This window comes from Empidonax traillii, unplaced genomic scaffold (assembly GCF_003031625.1).
Source record: "Empidonax traillii isolate 1590-97213 ecotype Southwest subspecies unplaced genomic scaffold, ASM303162v1 scaffold347:size1123457, whole genome shotgun sequence".
In the NCBI taxonomy this organism is placed as follows: domain Eukaryota; kingdom Metazoa; phylum Chordata; class Aves; order Passeriformes; family Tyrannidae; genus Empidonax; species Empidonax traillii.
Window position 1 is genome coordinate 323,994 of NW_020955540.1, and position 24,489 is coordinate 348,482.

Genomic DNA, 24,489 nt, shown 5'->3' on the forward strand with positions numbered 1-24,489 from the left:
GCAGAAGTTGGCACATGACCTGAGATTTCCAGTCTGAGGCTGAAGTTCTATTTTCCTATTCACATGCCAGTATTTATGGAGGAGTAACACTGCCCTGGTCTGAAAAACAGTTTTGCCATTGAGATCTTTTTTTTTTTTTTTTTCCTCTAGCCACATGAAATTTTTGTGCTCATGTTTTCTACAGGGTCCAAAAGGTGAAAGAGGAGAAAAAGGTGAAGCTGGTCCACCCGGAGCAGCTGGACCACCAGGTGCTAAAGGACCTCCAGGTGATGATGGGCCTAAGGGTAACCCAGTAAGTGAGCTTAATAATTTTAACACAAAACACTGAAGCATTACTGAAGTTGTGCTACATGCAGAACTGTATATGATTTTCTGCAATTGCACTAAATTCATTATATGTTTCATAAAATATTTTTGATGAGTGCTACCTGCTTGTTAATGGATGACTCTTCCCTTGTTTTTTATTTGATTTATCTAGGGCCCAGTTGGTTTTCCTGGAGACCCTGGTCCCCCTGGGGAACCTGGGCCAGCTGTAAGTATACCTTAAAAACAGTTTTAGGTTCTAGTCTTGGTTTGCATTAAATTCTAGTTGACCCTGACTCTTTCTTGTCTGGAGATGAGTTCTGGACTGTAAAATCCACTGCTTTTCTGTTCACATATTTCTTAAGGCTTAAAAATGTTTAGAAATCTTTACAAAGTTTTGAAAACTTTGTAAAAGGAAAATGTTCTGTAGAGAAATAGTGCTCTTATATTCATATATGAAACTAAGTGACTTAAATTAGCTGAATTTTTAATTTTGCTTATTTTCCTATGAATCCTGTAGGGTCAGGATGGTGTTGGTGGAGAGAAGGGTGAAGATGGTGATCCTGGTCAACCTGTGAGTTGTTTCTGTCATTTTATGTCACCTGCATATTCTCTCCGATACTAAGAAAGTATCAGTGGTTTCCATACATTCACACTCTTGAAAACGTTTTTAAAGTGGAAGCTCCTTGTATTATACTGAAAAATAACTATTTCCTTGTAGAGACGGAAGACAGATGAGCAAGAGCTCAATTTCTTTTTGAAGTAGGAATAAATGATGTGTTAAGAATTTGTGCTGGAGCTGCTGAGGAGCACTAAAAATAGAGCAACTCTGAGCATAAGAAAGGAATGGTACAGCCAAATAATCTTCATTAGCTGGCCTGATGAAATTAAGCAAAGATCTTAAGCAGTATCTAGCATTACCCATATTAAGCCTCAAAGCTCTTCTATTTCTGTAGATTCCCATATAAAATATCATTAGGGGTTTTTTTTATTGCGAAGAAATAGGGTTTCCATTTTGAAAAGTCTCTCTCTGGCTCCAAAAGTTCTGCTCATCAGGCAATTATTCCATATAGTACAGTTTGAAAATAAAAAATGCTACTGCATTGAATATATGTTTGGATGACTGGGGGTTATGAGCTGGGGGTTACCTGCAAACTTCACGTAGTATCTGTATGTCTTACTTAACAGTTACATTTTTCAAGAGAAAGCCACCCATGGCTAACTCACAGAAGTCAGGGAAAAATTTTAGCAAAAGTAACACTTTCAGCACCTCAGAAAGCAAGAAACTTGTTAGTGGAGCCAGGCAGTTGGCTCAGACCGTGTATTAGTTCTGTGCAGCCACTTTCTGGTCTGCAACATTTTGTTGCAAACAGGAAGAGAAAAAAATAGTGATTGCATTTTGTGCAGTAACAAAAAATGTTAAAAATGTCAAAAGACCACCCTAAGTAAGGGTTTGTTGAATACTGTGGTGTGTGTTTATGGTACTTATTTTGTGCCCACTAAAAGAGGCTGACTATGGCAGATGTTTGCTGCATTTGATAAAGATAAGAACTCATCCTTTATCTCCACTGAGCTTATAATTCTCCATGGCAGGGTCCACCAGGTCCTTCAGGTGAAGCTGGCCCACCTGGTCCACCCGGAAAAAGAGTAAGTAATATCTCATGTTCTCTTGTTCATGTCCTGTTCTGAGACATATCCTAGAGAATTTCACCTACTTGTTCTCTGTGTTGTGACACTCGTGTATATTTGATGTTTCTTTTAAGTAACATAATGGGAGAAATGAAAAAATAGAAACAGCAGAGAAAACTCTTTAACACAGCTCACATGACACATGGGAACAAAAATACATAGGGTAGAATGTATTTCTTACCTGTAAAGGCTCTTTTCACCCAAGTGAATTCAGGGTCTGCTGGATTAGTCTAATAACACGAGTGAGTGATTATGGCAGTAATAAAAGACTTCATCTTTAGGCACATGATTGCTATCAGAGAGCAGGAAAACTGTGTCTGTTTTGGTGTCTTTAGCCTCTGAAATAAAATAATTTCAATGCAGCTTTTCAGCAAAACTGTGTCATCCTCTCTGCACATAAAATTAACAAGCAGACATTTCTATAACTTATGAAGCTATTCCATTATTTCTAAAGTCTTTGAAGCTTTGCAGGCTTTACAAATATAGGTAATCAAAACCAGTAAACAATGTTACAGAACTGTTGTACATGCATCAACCTTTAGGTCTGCTTTAGAGAGCAATTAGAGCAGTTTTTACTTTAAAAACCAGGAGAAGTGGCATCATTAAATGTAAGCTAAGAGTCATTTAACAAAATATGTTAAATGGCTCTATTTAATGGGCTTGAGTGAACTGACATGCCTAATTAGTTTTATCTATTTTACTCAATAATCTATTTGCTCCACCAACTTGAAAAGTATTTATAATACTGGAGATGATTATGGCAGCATTAGCAACCTTATCACTGGAACTGAAATACAGCTAAACTGAATGTTAGCATTTAGTATGTTTGTTTGACATCAAACTAGAACTCCCTACTTTATTATATAGAAAGGCAGTTCCTAACAGATGGGCTATATTTTATCTGATTGTACCTAGACAAAAAAACACTATAGAAACACAAATTCCATGTTACCTGTGGTTTGACACATTTCCAATTCAGGGGAAATGTATGGCTAAATATTGCCAAGTAATCCCATTCCTGAATTCTGAAGAAAACATTTTGTAGAATCATAATTCTACATTACTTGAGTACCAGAATGTTGCAAGCCTGTAGAGAATCTCTATTTTATTGACATTACACTAGAAGGAAACAGTGATAAGACTGAAAGCTTCATACTTTCTTGGAAAAATGAACTGGAAAAATGCTTTTCATGAGTTTTCATCAATTGCATGGTAGAATCAATGTCAACAAAAAGCCCTACAATTGTCCTTTCATCTGGACTAAGAAGGACGAACCATTTCTGTAGTAATACTGCTGTCTGTGGAGGTGTAGCTCTGGCTATACTATTAGAAAACAACATTCCACACCATTTTGTTTTTCTGTCTCTGAAACAACAAGCTGGCAGAGCTCAGAATTCATATATTTTATTTAAAGTCTCTTGAAATCCTCATCTGTAGAGTTTCCTTATTTATTTTGTCACTAATTTTTATTACCCTCTTCCATTCTATTTTGGAACTGATCTGAACTCAGTTTTACTGCCTGGTCTTCTGAAATAATGTTTATTATTAGTTTCTCTGGTGTTGCCAGTTACAAAGAGGTTTCCCTACCTTTCCCTGGGAATCAAATCTAGTGAAAGGCATGGGCATAAATAGATTCTCCACTGTATCTAAGAGACTTCAGCTACAGATACGTACTTACAGTGACATTCAGCTATCAAGTGAAGGCCACGACCTAATTACTGATGGATAACAGTAATAGGATTACTAGTAGTTGGTGAGTTAAGCAAATAGCAAAACTGTTTTACTGCGGAGGCCTAAAAGCTTTGACAAGTACCTTGCAGACTGAGTGAGGCTCTCATGGACACACAGTATGGTGAGTTTCTTTTAAGAAATACTACCTAGGAACTTCACACCAGAACAATAAGCCTGTTCCAGATTCCTTCTTTGAAGAATTAAAAAGGACTAGCATGCTAATGACCACTTAGTTCTAAACCAAATTCAAAGGTTAAATCTATGGATGAAACACAAGTTGATAGATCATAGAGCAGCCCCAAAATCAGTACCTTAAATAATATATTACTTTTCAGATGTAACACTTGCTCTTCCAAAACTATTTCCACCTCTGCTTTTCAGAAAAACCCCTGTGCATGTACCAGAGCAGATAAATGAATGCTCAGAAGGGTTTACACACCTGTGTAATTAAGGTGCAAGTAATTGTAGTAACTGTGCCTGCTTATCTAGAACTGTAGATATCAAGACTGAACCACTCTCCAATGATGTTGTTACTATTATTTTCTGAAACTTAATTCCTTGCTCTTATTTTGGGACAACTTCTTGTTTTGTCATACAGTACTGGATAACATCTCTAGTTTGAATTCACTGATTTCTAGCTGACAAACGTTAAAAACAGCATGAGGAAAAGACCCCATCAGACAACATTCATCCTAAACATATGCAATCAATAAAAATCAACACAGACAGTACTCCTTGTTTATGTTCCTCTCAGCCTGTCAGTGTGCTGGGCTCTTGAGCTGTGCTGCTTTCTTTATTAGAGACAATTCAGTGTTTAGGTCACATAACATAAAGCTCCATATATCCATCTAAAAATATTAGAATTTAAAGTGCAAGACTAAGATATATTTTTGTTCTCAACTGGAGGGCATACTGTCTGTTTTCATTAAAAGAAGAGATGTCAATACTGCAGCAAAGCCAGTCTCTAAATTTTGAGAAGAAAAGTTTATTTGGTTCATCGCCTTTATATACAATAACTTAAGAAAAAATAAAGTGTTTTTATGAAGGAGATTTTTTTTCCATTTTGGCTACAGCATCACGCTGCCTCAGCAGGGTGCACTCAGCACTTAAAAATTAAGTTAATTTTCTCTCTTGATTGCAGATGCACAGAACACCTAACAATATGCCAGGTTCTTATCTCAACAGGTTGAGGAAATGTAATGGTTTTCTATGTTGGAAATCACGGTTTAAGTCAGATGACAGACAGCTGTAAACAACAATTTAAATTATTTTAATGAAATATGGCAGAGCAGACAAAAATGTTTAATAGGTTCACATAACAAAAATTGCGAACAAGTTTGTTTCTGCACGACTGTTTTTGTCTTCTTGGTTCTGCATAAAATGTATCAGGCAAGATGTCCAAAATTGCAGTGCAATGATCCTGAAAATCACCATGGTAGCTGAGGTGATGAGTGTGGGCAGCCATGCACTAATGTAAAATTACTGTTATTGAAATCTTTTCTGTCAGTTAAAATTTACCAGACACTCCAACAACTCCAGTGTAGGGAGGTAAGATAAATAATAATTAGCAGTCTCTCTCTCTCTCTGTAGAAGCCCCACCCGTGCCAGACCAGCAATCCCAGCCTGTTGGAAGGAGCAGTTCCTTCAGCAGCTTCACACCTGGAGCAGCACTGGCACTGTTTGACAAAGAACACCCCCTTTGTTTGGCACTCAGCATTTGTTCTCTTTGTAATGTAGATATCACAGTGGTTTTAGCCCTGCTAATGAATTCACACTGCAGCTGCATTTCTAGATTATGCAGAGACCATATTTCTCAAATACAAACTACAACACTCAACCCTTTCCAGTTTCTCAGGCAGGGTAGATTATAATCCATACGGGAACTTCCATGCAAGGGATTTTCACGCAGTGAAGACAATGGGCATGTAAATTATATCATGTAAGAAAACAAAGTCATGTTTCTAAAATGTTTCTGAGTTAATTTAGATACCTCTTGATTTTTTTATTATCACTGCAAACTGCAATCCACCAAATGAATTACAACATACACAAAGGGGTATATGCATCAGACTTTATTACTTTTTATTTTTTATTATTTATTATTTACTATTTGCTATTTATTATTTAAATTTTTGCTATTTATTATTGGAACAGCAGTGAGTTAAATTATTCTTCTTGTTTTAAGTAGTCAACATTTGGACCACACTGCCCAGGGCTTCTTAGCTTCTATGTATTTTGAAGAGATGAAACTAAGTCCTTTACCACTTACAGCTCTTGAAAATACCCAAAGAGAAAAACCTGTTGATACCTAAAGTCCACAGTGGTCAAAGTCCACTGTGGGTAAATTCAGTTCATGTTGTATTATCTCTGATAATAAAGCCTGGACTATCTCTGGCCAGGAATTAAAACTGGTGGAGTTGCTCGAGGTATGTGACAGACAGGGCAGTGGACAGTGAAATGAACCAGGCTATAAAAGGTTTGGCCAAGATTCAGCTCTAGTGTAAAAAATTGCTATTAGGTCAAACATTGGTTTTCTGTATGTTTTTATGAAGTAAAAAGCAGTAAATAAACAGAAGTGATTAAATTTTTCTTCTTGTTGGTCCTTAGAATTTTTTTTAAAATTTCTACATAACAAACTACTTGTTGCATTAATGAACAGGTGAGTCTTAGGAAATAAGTTTTTTATAGAGTCACAAAATCTCAGCATTTCATCATGGTCACTTTTCTTTAATTTTGCTTTAGCTGTTCATTGGTTGGCAAGAAATAGCTACTTGTAATAAAGACATTTCCCAGGCTAAAAATTAACCTTGTAGAACAGTTGGCCCATTATCTTGAGTGCATCTTTCCTAAACTAAGTATATATAAGAGAACCATTTTCTGAAGAGTACATTAGATTCTAGACACTGCTTCTGTTCATGACTGAAGCTATGAATATTAATTACCTGACCTAAAAATCAGCCCTTGATGCTTTGGAGGAGAAAAAGGTCTTTTTATTGTTCACTTTCATATCTGGTGGCTAATATGTCAATTTTTGGCTGTCCAAATGTAATTAGGCTGCTTACTGAGCCCATCCCTGAGTTAGAGAATAAAGAAGTACTTGTCATTCTGTGCACTGTAGAATGGCAGGCCCTTTTGGAATCAGTGGATAAACTACAGTGAATAAATAGAAGTCAATGCAAAGCAAGTTTAAAACTGTTATTGTGTGTATAAATTTGTATTTTTTCACTTCCATTTACACCCTGTTTCAATTTTTTTTCCAAGCTATTTCTTTGGTTTGAATCTCATCATGTCAGATGTGTTAGGCAATGCATATTCTTTTAGATGTTATAAAAACCCAGAAAATTTTATAAGGGAAAAAGAGCTGGCACGACAGATTGGTATTTTTTTATCCTATAAATAAAATGTCAAGAAAGAAACTTAATGTTATTTTGTAAGCATTTTACTTCTTATTAATACAGTGGAAATTACACTTTCAGATTTTTTTCACTGGTTATATTTGAAAAATCTGAGATTATGAGCTGTGTCCATGTTTTACAGGGACCTCCTGGAGCAACTGGTGCTGAAGGCAGACAAGGTGAAAAAGGTGCAAAGGTAATCCCTAAGAGTTTTTTAGAAGCATGGAAATATAAACTACTTATAAATTGAAAGTAAATTGCTTATCATGCTCTGAGTGTGCAACTTACCAAAGTAATAGCTAAACTGTAAAATCCAAATGACGACTCAGAATTAGTAGCAATACGTAATGGAGTGGAGCCTCTCCAGCTCAGCCCTGTGAAAGGCAAGATGAAGGTGCTTTGCTGGCACCACATCTTTACATGCAGGAATTACAGGGGGTCGTCCTGTGCAGAACTCTGGTTTGGCTTTTAACAAAGTGAGCGAGGAAACTCTGCTCCCACTTTGCATCTTGTCTGTCCCTACCGTGTCAAGCTGCCTCTCCCTCTCTGACCTGCTGTGTTTTTTTAGGGTGAACCTGGTGCAGAAGGGGCTCCTGGAAAAACTGGTCCAGTTGGTCCACAGGGACCTGCTGGAAAACCTGGCCCAGAGGGTCTCCGGGGCATTCCTGGCCCTGTGGTAAGTAATGGGAACAAATAATAATATTTTAAATATCACATTTCTTCAATATACTCTGGTAAAGCAAAATTTTTGTTTTCTCCAGGGAGAACAAGGCCTACCTGGAGCACCGGGTCAGGATGGCCCTCCTGGACCCCTGGTGAGTACCCTTCCTTTCAGGGCAAGAACAGAAGAAGCACTATACTAATAAAATTTACCATTAATGTGCCTGTGCATTTACAGAAAAATGAAAAGTCAGTTCTTAGCACAAAGTTGCTACTATTCTGTGCTGGTAAAATCTGATACACAACTACCTTCAAACTTCATTGCTCTACTGGCAACTGTGCTGAATGCTGAACTGAAAAACAGGAATCTCTCTTCCAATCTTTGAGAGCTTAAATATTCAATTCAGATCTGAAGCTGAGTATATTAATGAACTATATATTCCCAAATGCGCAGACTTCCTATCAGCTCAACAAGAACTTTTTTCAATCCATTGCTGCAACTTAATTTTGGATTTTAAGAAAGTAAAGTTTACATGTAAAAGGTGCTGAGGTTAAGTCTCACTCCTTCCCCTGCCATCCTCTGCAGCAGATTGCTCTCAGGAGAAGAATATGAAAGCTGATTTGCAGTAGAGCACAACACTCTGCAGGTGAAAAGTCTGATTCTGTATTCCAAAAGCTTAAAAATTTCACATTTCTTTCATGAATTATGTATTTGCCCAGGCTTTTGCATCTCATGATATCCTGAAGTGGAGATGGAAAGCATACGCAGTGAATAATATTTTGTACATGAAGTGTTGTGGCACTGCTGAATCTGTGCCAGGTTGAAAAGGTCACTTATTACTGCCATCCATATCAGAATTTCACAGATGTCCACTGCCACCAGGAGACTTGCAGTGAGGAGAGACTGACTTACTCTAGCAGCTCTACACCTAATGTATACATATTCAGCGTGAGATTATTAGCCCCTGAGAAATTAATGTCTCTTGCATATGCACTGCTTGGCCTGAATTTTTCACCCCACTCTGTACAAATTTCTCAAAAACAGTACTGCCATTCTTAGGAACTTCTGAAGATTTCTCAAATCAAGAATTTAGCTGGCCCTCCGCTTCACAGATTTCTAATCATACAACCCTTTCTAGATTTCTAGTTATAAAGAAACTTAAATACCACAGCAGCATCAATTTCCCTTTTTAAAAATACATTTCAACTTTATTTTGGGCTCTAAATCACATTCCATCAATCACTACCATCAACCACTGTACTCTGATTACACAAGTACATAGCTGTTACAAAGCACATAAATGCACTTCATTAGCACTGCCTTTAATAACATTTCAAGAAAACATGTGCAGTATGTTAAAACTTATTTTAACATTACTTCTCTTAATTTATTTAGGGTCCTCCTGGCTTGCCTGGACTGAAAGGAGATCCAGGCTCCAAAGGAGAGAAGGTATGATTTATCACTGTTTGTAATAGGAGGAGAAAGATTATTGCCTATGTATTGACCACATGATCTGGCCTTGCAATGAAAATCCCAAAGATACTGATGTAAGGAGAACTTTCAGTTTTACAGGAACAAAGTAAGTAGAAATAACAAACACTGGAGATTTTTATTTTAAACCAACAAAATATATATATTTAAAAGCAATAATACTTTCTTTTGAAATAATGGATTAAGACATCTGAGATTTCTAACAGAGTCACAAAAATTTATCGATTGCTTGTGAATCAGAGAAAAACTGTAGAGAAAGGGATATTAATATGACTGTACTTTGTGAATTTCAGGGGGGTTTTATCTCCTTGGATCAGCTGTTTATACAGCTATAACACATGTGGAACAAATGTGCAACTCTATTATATGCTTATAGCATCTAAATGTGAAAATTGGTATGAAATTTGTACCCACAGGTATTGTTATTTCTGTATCAGTTTCAGGACTATCTTGCACTTATATCTTTCACTAAATAAGCAGTCACAACTTGCAAATAAAGTTTCAAAAGCCATCTAACAACAACAAATATGCTTTTAGAATAATTTGTTTTCAGGTTGATTGTTGACCAGCAACAGTGATAGCATGTGAAAGGTCTAATTTATGTGTCTGCAAAACACATTTATTCCAATGTATATTGAGTTTTAACTGCATTTTCTTCAATCTTGTTTAGGGACATCCTGGTTTGATTGGCCTGATTGGACCTCCAGGAGAACAGGGTGAAAAGGGTGACAGGGGTCTTCCTGGCCCACAGGGATCTCCTGGAGCCAAGGGGGATGCAGTGAGTACAACACATTTGTGTTTCCATTCAAGTTCCATACAAGCAAGGAGTACATATTCCAGGCTTTCTTTTGAAAGACAACGTTATTATAAACATTGAACACCCAGAGTCTCCCTGCCAGAGGTTAAAACTTTCTTAGGTATCGTACAAACACAGTGAAATTAAACAGCTTGAAATGAGATTATAGAATGTTTGAGAAAATGAAGGAAACAAATACACCACATTATACACTCATAACACAAGTTAGGGACAAGATAAAACTAGCAGCACCAATCTCATCATGTTTACTAACTGCATGACTCAGAGTTGCTTCTTTCTCCTAGTTCTTAAGACCCTATGTAAAAAGGGGGGTTTCTAAACCTCACCACAACACAGGTATGACTTTACATACTGCAGTGTAACAACAACTACAAGCAACTCAGACTATTAGATAATATTTTAAACTTGCAAATTATGTTGGCCCCTAAATCAAACTCATCAGAGTTGGACATTTAGTGGCACTACCTTTTTCATAGATATGCATTTTTAATCCAGTCCAGTATGTAGGATACTCCTGTGCTTATTGTCTTATTTGTTTTTAGGGAATTTCCGGTCCTGCTGGTCCACTTGGACCCCCTGGGCCTCCTGGTTTACCTGTAAGTAATTTCATCCAGTCCTCCTGCTCAAAAAACTCCCACACTGTGTGCAGTGCACTCCAACCATAGTTATATGTTCTTGTCCATAGGGTCCCCAGGGTCCAAAGGGTTCCAAAGGATCCAGCGTGAGTAATTCTCCTCTCTACTTTTTCTTTTTCTTTTCCTGAAGTTTTGTGTGTTATTTTTAAACATTGTGTAGCCTGACCAACACTGCATTTCTTTCATTGTTTTGTAGGGTCCTGCTGGTCAAAAGGGTGACAGTGGGTTACCTGGTCCACCTGGTCCTCCAGTAAGTAAGAATTTTTATCTTGGAATTACATTGACACAATCCCCCTTGACTTCTGACAAGGGTAAAACTCAGCATTTTGGAACTAAAATATTAATGATTGTTTGAAAATTAATTTTTCAGGAATCATTTTTCACAGATCCCCAGAGAGAGAAATACATGTCTGCATTGAAAAATCCATTAGAAATTTGAAACAATCACCTCCCCAAATAAAACACTCAAAACCCCCCTATATGCCCCCTTATAAAAAACCCTCATGCAATAATTATTTAAGGAGTATATTGAAGCTCAGAAAATAGAATGATATTAGTTTCCCCTGGTGATATTCTTCTGTTTCCACTATTTTTCATATCATAAAAATCTAAAATGAAAAGAGTCTATATCTGAATGAAGTGTTTCAATGTCTTGAAATTAAATATTGCTTCATAGACCCCAAGGGGAATTTTGAAGTTTTATCACAGGAAACATCCACAGTTTTCACTTGTCATAGACTATATCTGTGCTCAAGGGAATTGTCAGGGATACAGAGGTAACTGCAAGTCAGTTCTACACACTTTTGTGAGGGCAACACACTCTGCCCCAAACAGCAATGTAGTGACAAGAGTTTAGAGCACAACAAGGCTTCTACAATCCTTTTTTTTTTTTTTGCAAGTAAATCAAAACACATAGGTATAAATCTGAAGGAATTAAGTGAAATAAAGAAATAAACACTTTGAAGAAAGCCTATTCAAAGCATTTCCAAGCCACATTCTGTGGTCTTCCTCTGCTAAAAAACAAACAGAAAAGATAATCAGATCTGTTCCTTTCCACTCAGGGCCCTCCGGGTGAGGTAATCCAGCCACTGCCAATCCAGTCACCCAAGAAGACAAGAAGATCTCCTGATTATATGTTATCTGATGCTGGTGATAATATCCTGGATTATTCTGATGGCATGGAAGAGATCTTTGGTTCACTGAATTCGCTGAAGCAAGACATTGAGCACATGAAGTACCCAATGGGCACTCAGAATAACCCAGCCCGAACCTGCAAAGACTTGCAGCTCTGTCACCCAGACTTCCCAGATGGTATGTGAATATTGCATGGCAGAGGAGCCAAGGCTGAGCTTGTGGTCTGCTGACATACTTTAGCACAACAATTAATTACTGGGAGATTGGCAACACAATTGCTTGACAAATACAGTCTCACTGAATCCATTTTTACAGGTACAAAATTTTTAAAAAATGTAAGAGGTGTTCTTTTGGTAAAAGCAAAATTCTTGAAACACATAACCTGATCTGGTTTTAAGGTTAAAACTTTTTAAATAAAAAGTTGTTTTGAGAGGTGGGCATTGCATTTCCAGGACAATCCAAGCCAGGAGTGTGATGAAAGATTGATGCTGTTTAGATCAGTGGAAAGTGAAATCACAAATGTCAGCATGCTGGGATAGCTAATAGCTTCTTTTAAAATGAATGATAATTATTTCAGCAGTTGTGTACTTTAGCTTAGTGTAATAATATAAAACAGCATTGGTATCATAGGAAATCTATTATCAATTATGACTCTCAAAAACTTTACTATTCTCTTACCTTTAGAAACAATAATTTGTTCTACTGCACCACCGTTTGTTCCATATCAGTCAGCAAAGTTTCTCTGATACTGCTTAATGCTACCAAGTACTAGCATGATAAAATGCAAAGTAGTATGAGCAAGACACAGTGTTCTGAAGAACTATCTTGATTTTATTATGCTTTGTTCTTTTCTTCTTTTTTTTTCTAACTGAGTTTACCCCTTTGAAAAGGTTTAAATGAAAGCCAGCCTTCACAGAATTTTCATCCTTTCATATATTTTTCAATTGCAATGGATATTTTTCCCAGTTCAAAGCAATATTTTTCTGTTTTTAAATGGGAGGAAAAATGGATTTTGACAGTTTAATAATATTTTATTGCTTTCGTTCTAGATAGATAAGAACAGATGGTCGCCTTGAGGAGTAGTTAAGCAGTGTATGTGCTATATGAAAAGTACATATTTTACAATTCAGTACCCTCCATAATAGGGAATGTTTTTTATGGAACACATTCACCTTCTTCATTTACCAGTATTTGCTTCTTATTTGGAGGCTTCATATAAAAGTAATCTTATTTTGGTTAAAATAAAAGCAAATGGATTTCATTAAAATATAAAATTCTCCAGGGACAAGACTTACAGATAGGAAAGACTGTTTTCAATAAATACAGCCTAAATCAACAGAATATTTAAACCCCATAAATGCTTTGTCTATATTCTATATTCAGAAGACAGAACCGGTGAAAGGATTTGTCATTTCTCTTTGGAACCTCCACTATTTGTTTGGAACAGGATTAGACCTGTAGTGTCAGAAAATCAATTGCTGTCCTGCTTGTGAAATATCTGGAGATAAGAACCCACGACACAGAAATCATCGTTTTAATTAGAATAGTAGATTTTAAAAAGCAGTGACTTTTAATGGACCTTGGATGGACTGCACTCTTTCATGCCCAGCCTTCAGTAGTTTCACTAGCACTGCATCTTCATAACCCAGCAGTGAAAAGGCCTTTGTGTGAGGTAAATCTTTCTCAGTGGAAGCTTTAGATACTTGTGCCACCTACAACCCCACCAAGCCCCATGCACACACCTTTTTATGCAGATAAGTATGCAAATGACTGCAGATTCTGCTCTCTGACCTAAACCCTAGCTTATTTCTGCCCAAGGCTGCCTCTGCTCTGGTTTTGAGAGTGCTCTCACCACAGGTACAAATTATCCTTCTAGCTGAAATCCTGAAATGGCCACATTTTTTAAACTTGCCATGTATGTTCCACACGTGCTGTCATTCCGTCTCTACACTGAGGTGTCTGCAGTTCCTCCCAAACCTCGGCACTCTCCTGCAACAGTCACAGTTTGAAGTCAAACTAGACAAAAACAAGAGAACACAGATAAAAATAGACTTTGATCCTGGTGTTATCTTTCATAAAGGACAACAGCAACAGATCATAAGGCAGAAAAGAAAGGGTTAATTTCTTATCATTCAGATAAAATAACTTTGCTACACACTTTGGAGGACCATTAGGTAGCAGTAAAGCCTAGTTCATCCAAATACCATTAGTACTATATAAGGCAAATATTTTCTCATTTCTTTTAGGGGAATATTGGATTGATCCTAACCAGGGCTGTTCTGGAGACTCTTTCAAAGTATACTGCAATTTCACAGCAGGTGGGGAAACTTGCATCTACCCAGATAAGAAATCTGAAGGAGTAAGTACCAATCTGTGTTTTCAGTTGGCTGTTGACAGATCCTACTGTGCTGTTGCAATGTTAAACTAAACAGGATAATTACACTGTCACATTTTCATATATCTGTCTTTCTAATTACATTTACATTTACATACCTCTGAATGGAGCAGTAAAATGGTACACAGAGTTAACAAATACCATTTTCACTCTTAGGCAGAGAATCTGTGCACCTGCTTGCTAACACTTCACTACATTTCAGAATGTAACACAGCTGAGCAGCAGTTACAGAACATAATCTAGCATTGGACTTGATGACCTCGGAGGTCTCTTCCAACCCAGTTAATTCTATGATTTGTCACCTAAAAGCTAAATTCTTACTGTGTTTCTCTTGGGGGTTCATTTATATCTGTTCCCTCATAGCCAGGCAAAGTAGATGTAAAACACTATGTATTAACAGTATCCTGACTCACTGTTACAGATCACATCAGAGGGGGCACAGGGTACAGAGGAAGGCTTTCTAAAAGCTTGCCTAAATGAGAGAGATCTATCAGCAGCAACAGCAGTGAAAACTCAAATTTAGACACTCTTCACAACAACAATTCATACCACCAGTTTACCTGAATCTTAACAGATTATAATGGTCTCCCTTAATTAGAACTAACTCTCTTTATAAGCTATCTCCTTGAGTTCCATGCAAAGTCACTAATTTGAAGGCATTCTATACAAGAAAAACATCCTATTTTAGAGCTTTAAAGTGACTGAGATTTCAGAAAAAAAAACATTTTTTATTATCTAGTGTGAAATTTGTCTCAAGTAAAGTGAAACCTTCATATCTGTTAACATATGTTTTAAATAATTCTGTCTCTGCTGTTTGACCACACAGGTTAGAATTTCATCATGGCCAAAGGAGAATCCAGGATCTTGGTTTAGCGAATTTAAGCGAGGCAAACTTGTAAGTTGTTGCTGCAACGTAATTGTATTCACAAATTAGGGGCACGTTATCAGCAATCAGCAGATCCCAAGGAATTGTATAAATATTTACATAATGAAAAGACCCCCAGCCTCTTTGCCCTAAATATTATAGCAGTTATGTGGTCTCTTACCACTGGCCAGCAGAAGCCTGCTCTGTATTGCCCCACAGTGATCCCATGGGTCACCTGCACACCTGATGGTGAGGATGTGCCTTCTGGCAGACCCCACATCACCACTGACCCTTAATAAGGCAGCTGGAGCACAGATCCCCCAGTGTAGGTACCTGGAAATGTACTGAGTATGAAAAAAAGAGGCTGCAGGCTGATGTGACTTTAACTAAAAACAGATTCCCAAAAAGATTCTGCTGTTTTACCCTATAAGGGAGGAGTAATTCTCTGTCTTTCCCAATGGAATGAAGCTAAAATATGTAGTTCTTTGTCCTAAATATATTGCTACATCATGAAAATCTATTTACTGAGTCACAGCTGTATTGACCTTTAAAACTCCATAAAATGTTACATGTTGGTTGATTTTTTTTGTTAAGAACAGCTACGTGGTTCTTTCCAGTCAACAATAATTTTAGTTTGCATTGTAACAACAAAAAAGATAAATATTCATCTAACTTCTTGTATTTTCCAGCTCTCCTATTTGGATGTTGAAGGCAATTCCATTAATATGGTCCAAATGACATTCCTTAAACTACTGAGTGCCTCTGCCAGACAAAATTTCACTTACAACTGTCACCAGTCTGTAGCTTGGCATGACGCCCCGTCTGACAGCTATGACAAAGCTCTGAGGTTCCTGGGGTCCAACGATGAGGAAATGTCTTACGACAACAATCCCTACATCAAAGCTCTCCACGACGGCTGTGCAGTGAGTACACCTTCAAAGAGTCTTTGCAAAACCAACCTGTCATTTAAAGTAGAAATCAAACAAATCCATTTTTCATCGCTTTCTTCTGAGAAAAGCTTTCTAAACACTTTACTTTTCATATGCTGACTTTTGGCGGATTTTTAACTAAGGGTACACTAATCCCATATTTAATTTTCACATACATAACAAAAAAGAAATAACCATAAGCCAAGCAACAGAAATGGAACAAACCTGGAATGGCCATCAAGGCATATATTTAGTGAATACAGCAAAAACACGTATGGCATAAGCCATAGGTATGTACCCAAACATAGTACATTAATTTAATAGTTTGATACATGACTTTGTATTTCCTTTCCTCATTTTGTGTAGTCAAAGCCAGGTGAAGTTTGTGGATTTTACTTTTCAGAATCCTCCTTTAGCTTTGCTAAAATCCCCAGAGGTGTCCAAACATGCATCAGCTCTCTGATCACCTCTCCATCGGGGTCTCTGTGGGCATAACAACTGTTACCACTTTGCAGAAACAGAATGGTTTGTACTCAACACTTTGAAACAAAGACATCAAAAGAGCAAGTGACAGTTGAAGCCTCATTAATTATTTTGGGGTTTGATATGGGAGCATTTTGAAGGCAGTTTCTGAGAAGTCAGTGATACAGATTAGAGACCTGAAAGTGCCAGGATATACACCTGGCTCTGAGACAGAGATGCAGCTCAGGAGGTGCAGAGTCTCTGCTCAGCAGTGAGAGTCTACTACACAGCTGCTTCATGTCAGCCTTTCTATATTCCTTGTATTTTTATTTCACTTTTGTTATCCACAGTGGTGAAGGCAGAGCTCCTGAGAGAGCTGAACGTTTTAACTCTGTAAACTGAGAACCCTCAGATCTGTCAACTCGGATGCTTATCTGAACTCCAAGACTCTGGCACAGCTGAAGGGTCTCAGCAAATACGAGAGACCATGTAAAGGAAGTGCAGTTCTGATAACTAACACGGTGACTTGGCTGTGTGACATACAGAGGAGCCAGAGAGCTTTCTTTGGGCAGTGAGGGTGTGCCTTCAAAGCTGGCTTCTAAGTCCATCATCTGGCAGTCCTGTCAGACTACTCCTTTCTTTCCTGTCCAAACAGCTGCTGTAATATTTTGTGAGACAGTTACAGCCTCTCTCTTTCAGAACTAATTAATGATTTTTTCACAAGGAAGATGTGCACTGCTATGGGAATATTATTAGTTATTAAATAGTATAGACGTGAACTGAGAATTCTCTAAGAAAGACGAAATGTCTTAGATTATTTTTCATTTATAGGTCTGTTTTAGCAAGTCAAAAAACTATGGGCTATTCTCCTTCTAAAATAAAAATATTTTTAAAATAAAATCATAAGACAATTTATAAACATAATAAATTTTAGGGTTTGCAATATCTGCTGCCTGACGGGGCAGTAACTTAACAAATTCTCCACTTCAGAGATCACCTATGAGGATCTCCAGCGCAAGCTTACTGCTCTGATTGGTCTCTAACCATTGGCTTTCTTTTGCTTCTCTTTCAACAGTCAAGAAAGGGCTATGCAAAGACGGTGCTTGAAATCAACACGCCCAAAATAGACCAAGTGCCCATAGTTGATGTGATGATCAATGACTTTGGTGATCAGAACCAGAAGTTTGGATTTGAGGTCGGTCCTGTTTGCTTCCTTGGTTAAGCTTAAGACAAAATCAGATCAACAAAATGTTGCACTTTGGTGCTACCAACCCACTTCATGCCACATGCAAGTTTTGAATAAGGATGGCATAGAAAATATGTCTTGCTGTGTATGTATGCCTTATCTAGAAAGCAATCATTGCCCTTGTAGGGCCAGAATCACATGACTTAAACTTATTTTGCAAAGATGCTGTGGCACAGACAGACAACATAGGGCTCACTTCAGGAACACCCCCTTTGGATTCCTTTGGTGCTGTAAAAAATGAACGACATGGTGCTCCTTCCATTACAACAAAGAGGTGTTAAGAAAGTGTTTAATAAACTGTAATTATTCTATGTACAGTACTATACTGTTATTTCTCTGTCCATTTCCAAAACTTGCATGTGTCTCTGAATTGCATCTGGCTGTTATTTTACATTTACAAAACTACATGGTCAATACTGTGTATGTATTCTGAAAAAAATAAAACTGTAATTGCTGGTGAAGTCAATTCCATTTCTGATTAATAATAAAATCCCTTTGTATATATTGTTGTTGAAGAGCTTTGTTATTTGAAGTTGCCAGTAAACTTAAGGTGGCAAAACTGGAAGATCTTGAGCAGCACACTCAAACAACTCTTTTCTGCTGATATCACTCTGTGACAATGAATTTTAATAATGAAAGCACCTTCAAAGGTGCTGTGTTCCATGGTGCTATACCTCAGACTTTTTATTTTCTTTTCTAATTCCATAATTTCATAAGATAACTGTATATACCTAAAATAAACAAGTTTATATTTTTGGGTGGGAAAAATATGTAAGAAAAAAACAAACTTCTGTGTAAGAGAATTGTTAAAAAAATCGGTGTGAAATAAATTAGTCATATAGGTTTCCTTTTTTTTTTTTTTTTAAATCTCATCTAGATTTGTTTCCACTGTGCTTATTTGGTCTGCATAAATATAAAAGCTGAATTTCTAAACAATTATTTATGGAGTTTTGCAGTGTTTACGTAGATGTTTATGTAAGCAATGGATATTTGCTTCCTGAACTGGATACTAAAAGTTCCACAGAATGGTTCTATACGATATTTGCCCGTCCCATTAATATGAATGATTTTTTCTTCTTGTTACTCCACCTGAAGGCCAGGGATGCAATATGTCTAGGTCATGTGATTCTACACAGTTGCTAAGCAACATAGGAGGGACTGCTTCCTACAGAGCTGTCTCTGACCCAAGCCCTTGCAATTCGCTATTCAAAGCTCACCAAAAACACAGGTTGGTTTGGCCTTCCCTCTGAACATTTTATTCAGGTAGTTGGAAGTAGAAATTACATTTTAGCTTTACAACACAAATCCTTTTGTAATTATTTTTCATAATATATGTAAGACTTGAAAAGAAAAGTTTGTTTCTATTTCTTATAAATTGTTAAATTAAATAGTACTAGTTTCTGCTGGCTCGTTTCCAACTGGTATTTTCTTATGCACGTTTATACATGTAAAAGTGAGATTTCAAAAGTCAACTTCTTGCTGTTCATATTTTCTTTTATTTTTGAACCAAAGTTTGTAACTGTCACCTCAAAGAGGAAAATACAAATTTTATTAATAAAATCAAGTCTTGTCTATCTGGATTGGTCATTCTTTTATTTCAGTGTCCAAAACTCACCCACTGCCATTACCGTAACTTCATTCTGCTTCCAGACCATCCAGGCTCTAAACAAAAGTAATCTTTCTACATGTCCTGGCCAGCACTGGGCAACGGCACTGGGAGGAGAAGTCTGAACAGAGAAGCTGCTGGTCTGGCCATATCACTGTGCAGCAGGGCTGATAAGCTCTGTTTGTATGGATTTGTAGCTCCAGCAGTGCTCAAAATACCATCACCATACTCCACCTCAGCCACTCTTACAATGTCTGTCTGCTTCACAGTCTTGGGCTTATCCTTGTAGGACCCCATCAAGTAGGCAGGTGACCCTACTTATTAATGGGAAACGTGAGACAAGAATTAGACCAAGACTCAGAGACAACTGGAACACAAAATTTCCAGCACCTTGCTTTAGATAGGTAGTGGAACCAGAACTGGTGATGGGTCCCATCTAGAGACATGGCGTATGTCCCCAGGGCCTTCTCCAAAACAGCTTCTCTTTTTTTAAAACCTGCTAACTGTTCTTTAGTAACTCTGGTTATGTCTAAGCAAGCTGTGAAAGCAGCTACTTTCTGCTGCTCAAGTGGGCCAGGTAAAGTTAAGTTAGGGGCTGAGCTGTTCAAGCCTGTCTAAAAAAACCCAACAGTTCTGGGTGGTGTGCTTTAGGGTGATATGGGTAAAATATAAAAATGGCTGTGGTTTTACAGAGTCAGGATTAGTCTGCAGCAGAATGTTGCTTCTAAAAGTGCAACGATGTACTCAAGAAGCCAAATGAAAACAGATTTTTCCAGAATTAGTCAAAGCATCTTGCCAAGCTTTGGTGTTGGCAACATCCCAAAGGAGGAAATAAACTTGAGTCTTCTACACTTCTCAGGCAAGGACCCATCAGGTTTATTCTTTAACCCTTCTTAAGGCCTTACCCACATACCTTATTATTTATCCTTGTCATGAAAGCATCTCACCACTGCCAGTTATTCTCAGTCCTCTTTGTCCATTCTCTTTTTCAAAATGTTGTTGTTTTTCTCTTCAAGTTTCAGATTAAAGGGGGATTATATATTCTTGCCTTGAAGCAAAAATTATGCTGTTTTCCCTCGACTGAAGTCTCATATTAGCAGCGCCTAAAAAACAAACAAAAAGAGCACTCTTCAGAACAAAAAGAAATTTCACATTAAAACTCACACATTAGTCTTCCTATAAAATAAACTTCAGACTCTGTAGTTAAATCCTATCAGCCATAAAAACATAAAACCTCAGAGTCATCATATGCTATTATAAAAACAAACAAACTTACAAAAAACTATGCAAACCAAAGAAGAAAACCCAAAAGAAAACAAGGATCAATATTTTTCATGTTCTAAATTAAAAACCTGCGCAATCACAAAAAGGTTGAAATTGTAATACGATGTCTGGATTTTACCTGTAGAAACTGACAAAGGAGAACTTGGATGTTCTGTGATCGTGAGGGGCCACCTCACCTAAAGCAGACTGGGCAGTTTCTCTTGAAAATTTGCTTCAAGCCCCTCTCACCAGAAAAGCCATCCTGGAGATGGTTTCCCCACTGCAAACACAGACTGTGGGTGTGTTGCATGCAAATGGAGTGAGTCAGCACACGGCAAACACAAGCCCACAAATATTGAGACAATGATCTGTCCAGAATAACATGGATATACAAGAGAGATTTAAGTGACAAGCTATTACCACAGAGGCATAAACTGTTCAGTGTGAAGGTGTAGAGTTTCTTTGCCTCTCTCTCTCTTTCCTTTCCTCTTTCTAACCCAAGATAGAGCAATACCAATTCACCGTGGCTGGCACATCTCTTGGAAACCTTCATAAAAGGTAATGAAGATTTTATTTTCAGTCATTATGGCTTACATCAACAGCCACCATTTGATACAAAAAAACACCATCTGATTCAAAAAATAAGGACAGTTATCTGCTTAAGATTCTTCCCCTGGGGAACAGCTTTGTTAATTTTAAAATGAAGCTAATGACTAGAAAGAGAAGCTTTAAAAGCCATGATGGATTTTCTATTGCAAGCACACTCACTTTTCTGTGAATGAGCATCTTCTATTGTACGTGCACCAAAAAAACCTGAAAATGACAAAGACAGCATATTAAATGTCCTGTCTATTATATTTACTGGGAAACATGTCTTATTTGTGTTCCTTTGGTAGGCACATAAATTATCAGAGGCTCATTGTTAGTTCAGTGAAAAGCACTGCCAAGATTATTGCAAGGGAGTAGATTGCTCTAAAGCTATTTACACATTTTGTTTTCAATAAGAACATTGAAGATAATTTCAGGGAGGAAAGCTGCAAGCACACAGATATTCAGACATAATGCTCTGGTCAAAATTGGGCTTGTTCCTTTCCCAGCTGTGTGAATGAAGGCTCAGTTCTAATGAGGGAGGATGGAGCCAAAGCCTGCATTGCTACCAGGGACAGGTTTTGTCTGGGTTGTCCAGGGAGCTTTGGCAGACCTTGACTTTGTTTCCAGTTTCTCAAGGGTAGAAGAAGTGATCTCCATCAAAACATACCCAACTTCAGTAAGAGACAAGACTTGTTAAGAATTCAGCAGTGGGACTGGGATGTAAGTGCCTTCTCTGCTCCCTGGTATGATCTAACAAATTTTTTTTAACATCAAAAAGGCATTGTAGTTAAATCTTACTGAAGCATAAAAGAACTCCAGCTTGCACGGTGATTAAAATGCAGATGAAAATTAACGGCAGTCCACCCAATAAACTGCCAGAAGAAAACCAAATAAATTCTTCTCTAGCCCGAGAAGCTCTCTAAACTAAATAGGCTGTAAGGATGCAATGGTTAATTAAAAGAATCTTTCTGAGTTTCCAGAGTTGGGATAACAAGGCTGCCCAGCGTCCCAAGGTCATCTTAATAACCAGAAGCCTCACACTGAGTTCCCCTCTCAACCTGAAATATCTCATAGCCAGAGATGCTGGAGATGGCCCCAGCACCCCCCGTGCTGCAGCAGTGCAGGGCCATCATGCTGTGTGCAAGCTCTGAAGTTCCCCAGCACAAATACAAAGTAAACGCAGCTACAGCAGAGCCATAACCCGAGTTTTCAAGCAGAAAATATTAACTAAATGTTGAAACCTAGGATGTGACTCACAAATAACGATAAAAAAGTTACGATATAATTGTTGTTCCTGAAATGGAAACATTGATCTGTTATTTGTTAGTTTACTCACAATCTTCTGCAGGAAGCCCAGTGAAGGCAGCCAGGGGATTGTCACGGAGCTGCATCACTTCCAGAGCAGGCACTCTCCATTCCAGCACAGAAAGTATATTTAGTGGAATGAGAGATGAAAGGATATAGAATGAAGTTGGTTTTATTGGCATAAAAGCTTCTTTCTGTCAGATATTAACAACAACAACAACAAAAGGTAAGGTTTTATATTCTTATCATACAGTCTCTTGGGCCTGTGCCTTTTTTTTTTATTAGAATATCATCTCGGTGGCAGCTCAGGTAAGAAAGTAGCTCTGCTTTGGGGTCCTGTTGCCCAAATTGGCTCACAAGATAACGCAGCACAATGTGAGGGCTCAGGCTCTGGAGAATGCATAAATAGATAATCTTCATAACATTCGCTATTCAGTAGCTTTCTGATTCGGATGTATAGGGATCACTCATCCTTTTGTTATTCCTCAGAAGGATTTTAGAAATATCCACTTTGCTCTGAGCCTGCAGAGTTGTTCAATGCACAGATATTAAGATCAAAGCTGTTTACTGTCAGAAAGGGCCAAAAATGGAATTTTAATCTCTAAAAACTTTCCACAGCACTCTAAATTCTGAAAAGAACAAAGCAGGTTTCACCTTCCAACTTCTCCCACTTTTTTAACTGTGATGCTTCCATTTGAAATTGTAAGGTGTTTTTCTCCAAACTGATGGAAAATATTTGACTGGTAGGAGGAAGTTCACTCATATCCACACCAAGACAGTTTGTCCATGTGCTGGGGTACAGGAGCTGAGTGCAGTACTGACAGTGGAATAAAGGCACAATTAAATAGAAGAATAAAGGCATAATAAAATACTTTCTTGCAACAGAAAGCAGGAAAATGTGGAGGGAGGGGGCCTAGGAAATAAGGAAGCAGTGGGGAAATATGTGGGAAAAGGATGATAGGAGAGCTTGCTTCCTTCAGCATAGGGCAGGAGGGTGAGAAATGTTTATGGCCAGTCTGGGAGCATCCCATGTGAATGCTGGTGTACAGCAGGGGTCAGGGGCTGTTTCTCATTGCCAAGTGGCAGGGGGGCACCAGCCCCCTAGTAAGGAGGCAGCAGCAAAACTGGTTTACAAAAAACACACCTAAAAACAGTAGCAAAGATTGCACATCTCTGTGGAAAACACAGTGCTACTAATACCTGCAGCACCAGCTGCAGCCACGTCCCTGTCCCTTGCTCTCTGTCCCCTCCCTTCCCACGCTCACCTCTCTCAAAACAGTCCTGACTTTGCTTCCTCTGCAGGACCTCTATTCCTGTGGAGCAGCCACAGCATTTTGTGGCACTGGGGAACGACATTTGAAGTAGCATCGCACCTTTCCAAGAGAATTTTCCAGGAGAAAGCAACAAAAAAAAATTAAAAATGGACAGTACACGTGAACTGATAATAGCTGAAATTTTTCCTGATTAAATGATTCTTGACTATTTCAAGACATTATGCGGTTTTGCATGTGTGCATTCATTTCTCATGTTTTGCATAATCTTTCTGATGACTGTATGCGCAAGTTTACCATGGAGAAACAGCAGCTAGCCAATGTGATTACTCATTAAATTTAATGACTAGGTTAGAATCATCTACTATAAAACTAAGATGAAAGCGAAATCACAAATTTGAAAGCCAACTAAAGGCTGAAACATATGCAAGCAGAGTTAGTTAATACCCCCTTAATATGCATAACAATAAATACATCATACAGATATACAGCAAATTCAGATGCACGTTACCCAAGTGGAACTCAGCTGTGATGGTGTATGAAATGATACATTTAACACTAATGAGAGGTATAACTCAGAGACAGCAAAAACATCAAAAGTACTTTAGGGCTCTCTTGCAACACTGGAATATTTTTCATAGCCAGATAGCATTCCAACCTTTTCTGTTTAAGCACAGGGAAGGAATACAGAGCTTGATGT

General features: G+C 37.8%; 1 protein-coding gene and 1 long non-coding RNA gene across 6 annotated transcripts in view; one reads left to right on the forward strand and one right to left on the reverse strand.

The window, feature by feature from the left end:
- COL11A1 (collagen type XI alpha 1 chain) overlaps positions 1-19,333 on the forward strand; it is a 130,155-nt gene extending 110,822 nt beyond the window's left edge. For 3 of the 4 annotated variants that reach the window (XM_027892367.1, XM_027892366.1, XM_027892368.1), the window contains 17 exons: positions 185-292; positions 479-532; positions 824-877; positions 1,897-1,950; positions 7,261-7,314; positions 7,687-7,794; positions 7,880-7,933; positions 9,175-9,228; positions 9,941-10,048; positions 10,630-10,683; positions 10,773-10,808; positions 10,919-10,972; positions 11,784-12,033; positions 14,103-14,215; positions 15,078-15,146; positions 15,806-16,039; positions 17,583-18,184. In XM_027892367.1, coding sequence (XP_027748168.1) covers positions 185-292; positions 479-532; positions 824-877; positions 1,897-1,950; positions 7,261-7,314; positions 7,687-7,794; positions 7,880-7,933; positions 9,175-9,228; positions 9,941-10,048; positions 10,630-10,683; positions 10,773-10,808; positions 10,919-10,972; positions 11,784-12,033; positions 14,103-14,215; positions 15,078-15,146; positions 15,806-16,039; positions 17,583-17,729 — 1,605 coding nt within the window. In that variant the 3' untranslated portion in view covers positions 17,730-18,184. Of the gene's footprint in view, positions 1-184; positions 293-478; positions 533-823; positions 878-1,896; positions 1,951-7,260; positions 7,315-7,686; positions 7,795-7,879; positions 7,934-9,174; positions 9,229-9,940; positions 10,049-10,629; positions 10,684-10,772; positions 10,809-10,918; positions 10,973-11,783; positions 12,034-14,102; positions 14,216-15,077; positions 15,147-15,805; positions 16,040-17,582 lie in introns of all 4 variants that reach the window. The other variant, XM_027892365.1, reaches the window with a different exon arrangement.
- On the reverse strand, positions 19,327-23,903 carry LOC114061673. 2 transcript variants are annotated; one of them, XR_003572178.1, is made up of 3 exons: positions 23,778-23,903; positions 20,273-20,462; positions 19,327-19,567 (listed from the first exon to the last, which is right to left on the reverse strand). It is a non-coding gene; the product is annotated as an uncharacterized LOC114061673 (long non-coding RNA). The 2 variants fall into 2 exon arrangements; XR_003572179.1 differs by lacking the exon at positions 19,327-19,567 and adding an exon at positions 19,602-19,673.
- Positions 23,904-24,489: the final 586 nt, after the last annotated feature.